The 13,229-nt window shown below is 35.3% G+C and overlaps 1 protein-coding gene across 2 annotated transcripts in view; it reads left to right on the top strand.

Annotated features, from left to right (window-relative positions):
* The first annotated feature begins 5,855 nt into the window (after window positions 1-5,855).
* LOC133640963 (zinc finger protein OZF-like) overlaps window positions 5,856-13,229 on the top strand; it is a 16,627-nt gene continuing 9,253 nt past the window's right edge. The window contains exons 1-2 of one of the 2 annotated variants that reach the window (XM_062034693.1): window positions 5,856-6,119; window positions 6,656-6,731. In XM_062034693.1, coding sequence (XP_061890677.1) covers window positions 6,683-6,731 — 49 coding nt within the window. In that variant the 5' untranslated portion in view covers window positions 5,856-6,119; window positions 6,656-6,682. The remainder of the gene's footprint in view (window positions 6,120-6,655; window positions 6,732-13,229) is intronic. The other variant, XM_062034694.1, reaches the window with a different exon arrangement.

Here is a 13,229-nt window from a genome sequence, read left to right as displayed (position 1 = left end):
CAGACTGTGGATGCTTTTAAAAAAGGCTTAAAAACCCTTCTTTTTAAAAAAAAAGCCTTTTTTTTTTAGATATATGCATACTAGTTTTAGCTATTTGGCTGTTCTAGTTTTTATTTGTATTTATTTTTTAATACACTGTAGCACTTTGAGGTTGTTTACTCAATGTAAAGTGCTTTTTTTTTTTACAAATAAAATCTATTATTATTATTATACAAGCGGTAGAAGATGGAATATATACAATCTTCTTCATATTCCACATTTCAGCTCTTCCAAAGTCCAAATGCTTGTTAGCCAACTGCTAGCATGCTAAGATCATTTGACATCCATCCATCCATTTTCTACCGCTTGTCCCTTTCGGGGTCGCTGGAGCCTATTATCTCAGCTGCAATCGGGCGGAAGGCGGAGTACACCCTGGACAAGTTGCCACATGTTTGAACTAGCGCTGCAACAACTAATCGATTAAAATCGATTATAAAAAATAGTTGCCGATTAATTTAGTCATCGATTCGTTGGATCTATGCTATGCGCATGCGCAAAGGCTTTTAAATTTTTTTTAAAATATTTTACTTTTTATAAACTGCAACATGTACAAACAGCTGAGAAACAATAATCAAAATAAGTATGGTGCCAGTATGCTGTTTTCCCCCCCAATAAAATACTGGAAAGGATAGAAGTGTAGTTTGTCTCTTTTATCCGATTATTAATCGATTAATCGAAGTAATAATCGACAGATTAGTCGATTATCAAATTAGTTGTTAGTTGCAGCCCTAGTTTGACCTAATTTCACAGCCATACGTCATATTACCTGGTACCTGACACATGCTGCCTGTTAGTATGCTAACGTTAGCATGCTAACTTTTTTTGTTGCTAATTTTGCCGGAGTCATACGTAGCTTGGTGCATGACTCGTGCTAACGGTTAACATGCTAGCGTTCGCATGCTAGCATACTGACGTAAGCATGCTAACTCTTTTAACACCAATTTTTCTACCATTTACCCTGGAAATAATATGCGTTAATTAAATGCGTTAATATTTCCTCACTAAATATATTGATTTCCCTTTTAGACATGAAAAATCATGTACTGCATGCAATTGCATACATTTTCAACAACGAACAATGGGAGACCGGGCTTTCTGCTCCGCCGCTCCCAGTCTGTGGAACGCTCTCCCTGACCACTTGAGGGTACCACAGACTGTGGATGATTTTAAAAAAGGCTTAAAAACCCTTCTTTTTAAAAAAGCCTTCTTTTTTTTTTTTTTTAAGATATATGCATACTAGTTTCAGCTATTTGGCTGTTCTAGTTTTTATTTTATTTTTTATTATCTTTTTATTTTATTTTTTAATACACAGTAGCACTTTGAGGTTGTTTACTCAATGTAAAGTGCTTTTTTTTTTTTTACAAATAAAATCTATTATTATTATCTGGCCCGCCAAATTATTTTATGTGGCCCGCGAAAGCCTGGAAATAATATGCGTTAATATTTCCTCACTAAATATATTGATTTCCCTTTGGACATGACAAATCATGTACTGCATGCAATTGCATACCTTTTCAAATTCAATGGTATCAAAATCAAAATATATTCTCATGTATTCCAAAAATATTTAATTCAAATAAAGATAAATACTGTACTTTAAATATCTACTTGACTTATGATTTCCCCCAAAAAATATCAATCAAATTGCAGACTGTAAAATTAACAATAGATTTTACGGTTAAATTCCGCCGACTGCAATTTTTACCGTAAAAATCAACTTTGGTACTGTTTTTTTCCCCCATATACAGTGGCGGTTCATCTTGTATTAAACAAAATATGTTTTTGTATTGGCGTTAATAGCGTTGCCATGGTAACACAAAATGTTCCCAATTTATTATACGCCTATTGGCGCAAACGAGACCTTACCAACGGTTTCACATATGTGGCGGTAAGGAAGATACTCGAAACCGGTTTCCCCGGTTGTTTGATAAGAAAAGAACCGAGTCCTCGGACTCGAATCCCTTTTTGAGAACCGGTACCCGTTATCGAGACCACTATAGTAAAGGAAAAGAGTTGATTCTTTATTCGAATCCCGTCCCGACCAGAAATGCTCCGTGAGACATCACAAGAAATGACGTCACGTAGCTCAGTCATTAGGCGCAGATAGCGAAAGCAGGAAAACAATGGACGGGAAAAAGCGCTCCAAGGTGTAATAAAGTTCAAAACAAAAGCTATAATCCATCGAATAACTTTACTGAGAGATTTGAGCAGGGTAAAACACATGACCAACACTTTTACCACCAACCGGAAACATAGCAACCAGGCTAGCAACGCACCTCCTTTACGGCAGCTGTCACAACCTTCTTAAAACAACCGCAGCACATACATATATATACAACACTGCAGCACATACATATATATACAACACTGCAGCACATACATATATATACAACATATCTCCCTTTTTTAACTTTTGTTTTCTTTCCTTGTAAACGTTACACAATCACACTGTAGATGTGTTGTCTGTCTAATTATAAATAATGCAGACGAGGCGTGTTGGCTGAGTTCTTGACGTTTACTTTCACAGCGTGGCAACATGCAACACTTTTCGGGGCTACCGCGCATGCTCGTCACTCCCGTTGCATGCTCGGTAGTGTAGTTGTTATATTCTCTCGCTCATAACATTTTTCCCCCTATAAAGAAATAATGTTAACTCAATAAAGGGTATTTCTTTTTTTAGCTTTAACTTTTCATTTTTTTAGCATTGTAACCACATTTGCAAACAACTTTTCTCTTCATAGAATTTTCTTTCAGTAAAGAAATAAAGTGCAAAAATGTCAAAGCATCATAACAAACAGTTATGTTCCAATAGCAGCAGAAGTGCACTTTTTGGAGAGCTGTATTATTTTCAGTTTTGTGCCCAAGGGACTGATTTTATTTAACACTATATTATTATTTATACACCTATAGCAGGGGTCGGCAACCCGCGGCTCCGGAGCCGCATGCAGCTCTTTGACCACTCTGATGCGGCTCAGCTGCATACTTGCCGACCCTCCGATTTTCCCAGGAGACTTGTGGATCTCAGTGCTTCTCTATGAAAACTCCAAGGGCAATTATAATCATATTTTCACTCTAATTACTAAATAAAGGGCGTGCCCTAAATGCACTGCAGTAATTGTCCTCTATAGCATCTACAAACAGCATGCCAGCCCGGCCACATGTTGTATGTAGCTTATACTTGCACACGTAGGAGACAGCAAAGCATACTTACTCATCAGCCACACAGCTTACACTGACGGTAGTGTAACACAACACAACCAATACCCAGAATCCCATGCAGCCCTAACTCTTCCGGTCTAGATTATACACCCCCGCTACCACCAAACCCTCCCACACATCAACCTTCCCCCCCTCCGTGCGTCGGTTGAGCGGAAGAGTTAGGGCTGCATGGGATTCTGGGTATTTGTTGTGTTACAGTGCAGATGTTCTCCAGAAATGTGTTTGTCATTCTTTTTTGGTGTGGGTTCAAAGTGTGGCGCATATTTGTAACGTAACAATGTTAAAGTTGTTTTTGTACGGCTACCGTCAGTGTAAGCTGTGTGGCTGTTGAAGTAGTACGCCTTGCTGTCACTTACGTGAGCAAGCTGAAGCTGCATTCTACATGTGGTCGAGCAGGTACACTGTTTGGGCAGACTGTAGAGGGCGCCAAAAGCAGTGCCGTCACGCCATGATATTCGGGAGTCTCCCGGAATTAATGACAGGATTGGCAAGTATGACGCTATCAAGCGCCATTCATTCAAAACTGGCGGGCCGCACTAACATCAAATTTCCATATTGAGGTGCGTGCCGGTGCGTGTGTCTGATACCCCTGGTTAACATAGCGCAAAGCAATTTTAGCTTTGTATGTGGTGTTTTTAATTTAAAAAAAATTTTTGTGGCTCCCATTATTTTCTTTAATTTGTGAAACTTGCCAAAATGGCTCTTTATGTGGTAAAGGTTGCCGACCCCTGACCTATAGTGATCACAGAGAGAGCTTGTTTTTGTGTTACTGTATATATTTGTTTCTCTGAAAAATCCCACTTAATATACTTTGGGTAACAACAGTCAATATTTATTTATTTTATTTTATTTTATTTTTTTAGGTGGGTAACAGTCAATATTTATTTATTTATTAGATTTAATTTTTTATTATATAATAAAAGTGAGCTTTTGTTAAACCAAATATTGTGTGTTTTTTCCCATATACAACAACCTATCTGGACTCCATAAGAGAATCCATAAGGAATCGGTTCAATAAGAGGATTCCATAATAGACTCAAACTCGATAATTTCTTATCAAACATCATCCCTATGTGGCGGTTCATCTTGTATTAAACAAAATATGTTTTTGTGTTGGCGCTAATAGCGTTGCCATGGAAACTTAAAATGTTCCCAATTTATAATACGCCTATTGGCGCAAACGAAACCTTACCAACGGTTTCACATATGTGGCGGTTCGTTGGCCGGTTGGTCTCAAAGTGGCGGAACAAGAAGTTGAAAAATAATCAAGTTGAAGTATGAGCAATAACATTATGGGCCTGCTTGCATGCTAGCAGGCCCATTCACTGCTAAACAGCAGTGAATGGGGTGCTGGCATTGCAGCAGTCCCATTTCGGGAAAATGGGGATTTTTTTTGAAAATGCTAAAAAAAAAAAGTGAATGTTGTAAATGAGTTGAAATGGTTGGTGGTGGAATTTTTCAAATTGGTCGAGAAATGTTGAAGTGGTAACATTTTTCATGGAGAAAGGGTGTCAGGGAATTCCTGGAATTTTTGGGAAAACCGGCAATGTTTCCAGTTCAAAACACAATTTCGTTTTGTGTCCTGATGAAGACGAATGTTTTGACGGTGGAAGGGTTGAAGTGGGTCAGAAAAATGTGGGAGGAGTAGTCGGCGGAATAAAAGGGAGAAAGTAGGGCTTTGGAAAAGCAGGAATTCTGGAAAATCCTGTAATGGTTTTAAATTTGGAAAAAAGAGTAGTTTGAATTTCCAGAATGGTGGAACATGTGGGAGGTGGAATGGTTTGAATCGGACGAAAAATGTGGAAGTTAGAGCTTGCCAAAATCTGGAGGAGAAGAAGAAGTTTGGTGTAGGAAACATATGTGTGAATGTTTTGGAGCATTCACACATATAATAATAACACATATTTAAAATAATAAATAAAATAAAAAAGGGCTAACTAAATCACTTTAAATTTTTTTAGCAAAAATATCAATTTAAGGGCTTTTGTGCTCTTTAATCATCCTCCAAGATTTGATTGATGATTGTAAAACATGAAGCCAATTAGGGAATGTAGGCCTTACTTTCTTAAATTGACATTTATGTAGAAAACATTTTGCCTAGAGCATAATAATGTTGACAAACATTTCTATGTTACACTCCTTTATAATAATGTTGACAAATATTTCTATGTTACACTCCTTTATAATAATGTTGACAAATATTTCTATGTTACACTCCTTTATAATAATGTTGACTAACATTTGTATGTTACAGTCCTTTATAATAATGTTGACTAACATTTCTATGTTACACTCCTTTTATAATAATGTTGACAAATATTTCTATGTTACACTCCTTTATAATAATGTTGACAAATATTTCTATGTTACACTCCTTTATAATAATGTTGACTAACATTTCTATGTTACAGTCCTTTATAATAATGTTGACAAACATTTCTATGTTACACTCCTTTATAATGAGTCAACTGACTGTAATACACCATGTGACCAGCAGGTGGTAATGCATCACGACTGTCCGCTCTGCTCATGCGCACAGCATGGGAAGGGAAGTGTCCCTTGACGCATGCGTGATGCGTTCGCGTCCTCCAGCAGCAAATGGCGCGGTTCCAACAGCACACAGCAATGTAGTCTTTTGAAGTCCGCTTCTATTCCTTCATGTTTTACCTTCGTACGTGTTCGTCTGTCGTGGGAAAAAGTCCACTTTATGAGGTGTTCGTGTCAGGATGAAGTCAACTAGTCTCGCTCACCTTCGAAGTGTCTTTTCTCCTGCTGGCGTTGCTAGTTAGCCTAGCCGAGCTTGCTAGCGGCTAACTAAGAGAGGCGGAAGTGATCGACACGTCGCTAAGAAGAGATCACGTGTGAGTATAAAGTGTTGTATTTGTGTCCAAATGTGTGTGAAATAGTATAAAGTGTTGTGTTTCTGTGGACATGTGTGTGAAATAGTATAAAGTGTTGTGTTTGTGTGGACATGTGTGTGAACTAGTATAAAATGTTGTGTTTGTGTCGACATGTGTGTGGAATAGTATAAAGTGTTGTGTTTGTGTGGACGTGTGTGTGAAATAGTATAAAGTGTTGTGTTTGTTTGGACATGTGTGAAATAGTATAAAGTGTTGTGTTTGTGTCGACATGTGTGTGGAATAGTATAAAGTGTTGTGTTTGTGTGGGCATGTGTGTGAAATAGTATAAAGTGTTGTGTTTGTGTGGACATGTGTGTGAAATAGTATAAAGTGTTGTGTTTGTGTGGACATGTGTGTGAAATAGCAATGATGCTAGTGTTGCTGGCTGTTGCATAAATACAGTGGTGGTCATAAGTGTACATACAGTTGTAAAGAACATGACGTCATGGCTTCTTGACTTTACAATCATTTCTGACCACACAACTTTCCTCCAGAAGGTCTCATCTTTGTCCATGTGAGGTCACATGACACAACAATGGAGCTGTTTGGCCACAATACCCAGCAATATGTTTGGTGAGGCCTTAAATCCCAGGAACACCATTTATTTTGTCACAAATGTCCCGACTTTTTCACACTTAGAAACAATCCCAATTTTTTGACAGAAAATATCCCGACTTTTTGACACTTACAAAAATTCCCCGACTTTTTGACACTTAGAAAAATTCCCGACTTTTTCACACATAGAAAAATTCCCAACTTTTTCACACTTAGAAAAAATCCCGACATTTTGACACTTAGAAAAAAATCATGACTTTTTGACACTTGGAAAAAAATCCCGATTTTTTGACACTTAGAAAAAATCACGACTTTTTGACAAAAAAATCACGACTTTTTGACACTTGGAAAACATCACGACTTTTTGACACTTGGAAAAAATCACGACTTTTTGACACTTGTAAAAAATCACGACTTTTTCACACTTGGAAAAAATCACGACTTTTTCACACTTAGAAAAACTCCCAATTTTTTGACAGAAAATATCCCGACATTTTGACAGAAAATATCCCAACATTTTGACAGAAAATATCCCAACATTTTGACAGAAAATATCCCAACATTTTGACAGAAAATATCCCGACATTTTGACAGAAAATATCCCGACATTTTGACAGAACATATCCCGACATTTTGACAGAAAACATCCCGACATTTTGACAGAAAATATCCCGACATTTTGACAGAAAATATCCCGACATTTTGACAGAAAATATCCCGACATTTTGACAGAAAATATCCCGACTTTTTGACAGAAAATATCCCGACTTTTTGACAGAAAATATCCCGACTTTTTGACAGAAAATATCCCGAGTTTTTGACAGAAAATATCCCGACTTTTTGACAGAAAATATCCCGACATTTTGACAGAAAATATCCCGACATTTTGACAGAAAATTTCCCGACATTTTGACAGAAAATATCCCGACTTTTTGACACTTCGAAAAATTCCCGACTTTTTCACACTTCGAAAAATTCCCGACTTTTTCACACTTAGAAAAAATCCAGACATTTTGACACTTAGGAAAAAATCACAACTTTTTGACACTAGGAAAAAAATCCCAATTTTTTGACCCTTGGAAAAAATCACGACTTTTTGACAAAAAAAATCTCGACTTTTTGACACTTGGAAAAAATCACGACTTTTTGACACTTGGAAAAAATCACAACTTTTTGACAATTGGAAAAAATCACAACTTTTTGACAAAAAAAATCCAGACTTTTTGAGAGAAAATATCCGACATTTTGACAGAAAATATCCCAACATTTTGACAGAAAATATGCCGACATTTCGACATATAATATCCCGACATTTTGACACTTAGAAAAAATCACGACTTTTTGACAGAAATATCCCGACATTTTGACACTTAGAAAAAATCACGACTTTTTGACGAAAAAAACCCACAACTTTTTGATGAAAAAAATCACGCCTTTTTGACACTTAGAAAAAATCTCGACTTTTTGACAGAAATATCCCGACATTTAGTCAGGAAATATCCCAAAATTTTGACAGGAAACATCCTGACATTTTGACAGAAAATATCCCGACATTTTGACAGAAAATATCCCGACATTTTGACAGAAAATATCCCGACATTTTGACAGAAAATATCCCGACATTTTGACAGAAAATATCCCGACATTTTGACAGAAAATATCCCGACATTTTGACAGAAAATATCCCGACTTTTTGACAGAAAATATCCCGACTTTTTGACAGAAAATATCCCGACATTTTGACAGAAAATATCCCGACTTTTTGACACTTCGAAAAATTCCCGACTTTTTCACTCTTCGAAAAATTCCAGACTTTTTCACACTTCGAAAAATTCCCGACTTTTTCACACTTAGAAAAAATCCAGACATTTTGACACTTAAGAAAAAATCACAACTTTTTGACACTAGGAAAAAAATCCAGATTTTTTGACCCTTGGAAAAAATCACGACTTTTTGACAAAAAAAATCACGACTTTTTGACACTTGGAAAAAATCACGACTTTTTGACACTTGGAAAAAATCACAACTTTTTGACAATTGGAAAAAATCACGACTTTTTGACAAAAAAAATCCAGACTTTTTGAGAGAAAATATCCGACATTTTGACAGAAAATATCCCAACATTTTGACAGAAAATATGCCGACATTTCGACATATAATATTCCGACATTTTGACACTTAGAAAAAATCACGACTTTTTGACAGAAATATCCCGACATTTTGACACTTAGAAAAAATCACGACTTTTTGACGAAAAAAAAACACAACTTTTTGATGAAAAAAACTACGCCTTTTTGACACTTAGAAAAAATCTCGACTTTTTGACAAAAATATCCCGACATTATGTCAGGAAATATCCCAAAATTTTGACAGGAAATATCCTGACATTTTGACAGAAAATATCCCGACATTTTGACAGAAAATATCCAGACATTTTGACAGAAAATATCCCGACATTTTGACAGAAAATATCCCGACATTTTGACAGAAAATATCCCGACTTTTTCACACTTCGAAAAATTCCCGACTTTTTCACACTTAGAAAAAATCCCGACTTTTTCACACTTAGAAAAAATCCCTACATTTTGACACTTAGAAAAAAATCTTTACTTTTTGACACTTGGAAAAAATCTTGGCTTTTTGACACTTGGAAAAAATCCCGACTTTTTGACAAAAAAATCCCGACTTTTTGACACTTAGAAAAAATCTCGACTTTTTGACAGAAATATTCCGACATTTTGACAGGAAATATCCGGACATATTGACAGAAATTTCCCGACATTTTGACAGAAAATATCCCGACATTTTGACAAAAAATATCCCGACATTTTGACAGAAAATATCCCGACATTTTGACATAAAATATCCCGATATTTTCACAGAAAATATCCCGACATTTTGACAGAAAATAGCCCGACTTTTTGACAGAAAATATCCCGACTTTTTGACAGAAAATATCCCGACTTTTTCACACTTCGGAAAATTCCCGACTTTTTCACATTTAGAAAAAATCCCGACATTTTGACACTTGGAAAAAATCACGACTTTTTGACACTTGGAAAAAATCACAACTTTTTGACACTTGGAAAAAATCACGACTTTTTGACACTTGGAAAAAATCTCGACTTTTTGACCAAAAAAATCCAGACTTTTTGAGAGAAAATATGCCGACATTTCGACAGAAAATATCCCGACTTTTTAACACTTAGAAAAAATCTCGACTTTTTGACACTTAGAAAAAATCTCGACTTTTTGACAGAAATATTCCGACATTTTGACAGGAAATATCCGGACATCTTGACAGAAATTTCCCGACATTTTGACAGAAAATATCCCGACATTTTGACAAAAAATATCCCGACATTTTGACAGAAAATATCCCGACATTTTGACAGAAAATATCCCGACAATTTGACATAAAATATCCCGATATTTTGACAGAAAATATCCCGACATTTTGACAAAAAATATCCCGACTTTTTGACAGAAAATATCCCGACTTTTTGACAGAAATATCCCGACTTTTTCACACTTCGGAAAATTCCCGACTTTTTCACATTTAGAAAAAATCCCGACATTTTGACACTTGGAAAAAATCACGACTTTTTGACACTTGGAAAAAATCACGACTTTTTGACACTTGGAAAAAATCACGACTTTTTGACAAAAAAAATCCAGACTTTTTGAGAGGAAATATGCCGACATTTCGACGGAAATATCCCGACTTTTTAACACTTAGAAAAAATCACAACTTTTTGATGAAAAAAATCACGACTTTTTGACACTTAGAAAAAATCTCGACTTTTTGACAGAAATATTCCGACATTTTGACAGGAAATATCCGGACATCTTGACAGAAATTTCCCGACATTTTGACAGAAAATATCCCGACATTTTGACAAAAAATATCCCGACATTTTGACAGAAAATATCCCGACATTTTGACAGAAAATATCCCGACAATTTGACATAAAATATCCCGATATTTTGACAGAAAATATCCCGACATTTTGACAGAAAATATCCCGACTTTTTGACAGAAAATATCCCGACTTTTTGACAGAAAATATCCCGACTTTTTCACATTTAGAAAAAATCCCGACATTTTGACACTTGGAAAAAATCACGACTTTTTGACACTTGGAAAAAATCACAACTTTTTGACAATTGGAAAAAATCACGACTTTTTGACACTTGGAAAAAATCTCGACTTTTTGACAAAAAAAATCCAGACTTTTTGAGAGAAAATATGCCGACATTTCGACAGAAAATATCCCGACTTTTTAACACTTAGAAAAAATCTCGACTTTTTGACACTTAGAAAAAATCTCGACTTTTTGACAGAAATATTCCGACATTTTGACAGGAAATATCCGGACATCTTGACAGAAATTTCCCGACATTTTGACAGAAAATATCCCGACATTTTGACAAAAAATATCCCGACATTTTGACAGAAAATATCCCGACATTTTGACAGAAAATATCCCGACAATTTGACATAAAATATCCCGATATTTTGACAGAAAATATCCCGACATTTTGACAAAAAATATCCCGACTTTTTGACAGAAAATATCCCGACTTTTTGACAGAAAATATCCCGACTTTTTCACACTTCGGAAAATTCCCGACTTTTTCACATTTAGAAAAAATCCCGACATTTTGACACTTGGAAAAAATCACGACTTTTTGACACTTGGAAAAAATCACGACTTTTTGACACTTGGAAAAAATCACGACTTTTTGACAAAAAAAATCCAGACTTTTTGAGAGAAAACATGCCGACATTTCGACAGAAATATCCCGACTTTTTAACACTTAGAAAAAATCACAACTTTTTGATGAAAAAAATCACGACTTTTTGACACTTAGAAAAAATCTCGACTTTTTGACAGAAATATTCCGACATTTTGACAGGAAATATCCGGACATCTTGACAGAAATTTCCCGACATTTTGACAGAAAATATCCCGACATTTTGACAAAAAATATCCCGACATTTTGACAGAAAATATCCCGACATTTTGACAGAAAATATCCCGACAATTTGACATAAAATATCCCGATATTTTGACATAAAATATCCCGATATTTTGACAGAAAATATCCCGACATTTTGACAGAAAATATCCCGACTTTTTGACAGAAAATATCCCGACTTTTTGACAGAAAATATCCCGACTTTTTCACACTTCGGAAAATTCCCGACTTTTTCACATTTAGAAAAAATCCCGACATTTTGACACTTGGAAAAAATCACGACTTTTTGACACTTGGAAAAAATCACGACTTTTTGACACTTGGAAAAAATCACGACTTTTTGACAAAAAAAATCCAGACTTTTTGAGAGAAAACATGCCGACATTTCGACAGAAATATCCCGACTTTTTAACACTTAGAAAAAATCACAACTTTTTGATGAAAAAAATCACGACTTTTTGACACTTAGAAAAAATCTCGACTTTTTGACAGAAATATTCCGACATTTTGACAGGAAATATCCGGACATCTTGACAGAAATTTCCCGACATTTTGACAGAAAATATCCCGACATTTTGACAAAAAATATCCCGACATTTTGACAGAAAATATCCCGACATTTTGACAGAAAATATCCCGACAATTTGACATAAAATATCCCGATATTTTGACATAAAATATCCCGATATTTTGACAGAAAATATCCCGACATTTTGACAGAAAATATCCCGACTTTTTGACAGAAAATATCCCGACTTTTTGACAGAAAATATCCCGACTTTTTCACACTTCGGAAAATTCCAGACTTTTTCACATTTAGAAAAAATCACGACATTTTGACACTTGGAAAAAATCACGACTTTTTGACACTTGGAAAAAATCACGACTTTTTGACACTTGGAAAAAATCACGGCTTTTTGACACTTGGAAAAAATCACGACTTTTTGACACTTGGAAAAAATCACAACTTTTTGACAAAAAAAATCCAGAGTTTTTGAGAGAAAATATGCCGACATTTCAACAGAAATATCCCGACTTTTTAACACTTAGAAAAAATCACAACTTTTTGATGAAAAAAATCACGACTTTTTGACACTTAGAAAAAATCTCGACTTTTTGACAGAAAATATCCTGACATTTTGACAGAAAATATCCTGACATTTTGACAGAAAATATCCTGACATTTTGACAGAAAATATCCTGACATTTTGACAGGAAATATCCGGACATCTTGACAGAAATTTCCCGACATTTTGACAAAAAATATCCCGACATTTTGACAAAAAATATCCGGACATTTTGACAGAAAATATCCCGACATTTTGACAGAAAATATCCCGACAATTTGACATAAAATATCCCGACATTTTGACAGAAAATATCCCGACATTTTGACAAAAAATATCCCGACTTTTTGACAGAAAATATCCCGACTTTTTGACAGAAAATATCCCGACTTTTTCACACTTCGGAAAATTCCCGACTTTTTCACATTTAGAAAAAATCCCGACATTTTGACACTTGGAAAAAATC

The sequence above is a fragment of the Entelurus aequoreus genome, linkage group LG23, assembly GCF_033978785.1.
Source record: "Entelurus aequoreus isolate RoL-2023_Sb linkage group LG23, RoL_Eaeq_v1.1, whole genome shotgun sequence".
Taxonomy (NCBI): domain Eukaryota; kingdom Metazoa; phylum Chordata; class Actinopteri; order Syngnathiformes; family Syngnathidae; genus Entelurus; species Entelurus aequoreus.
Note: the sequence above shows the minus strand (reverse complement) of the source record. Positions and strands in the feature narration are given on the sequence as shown.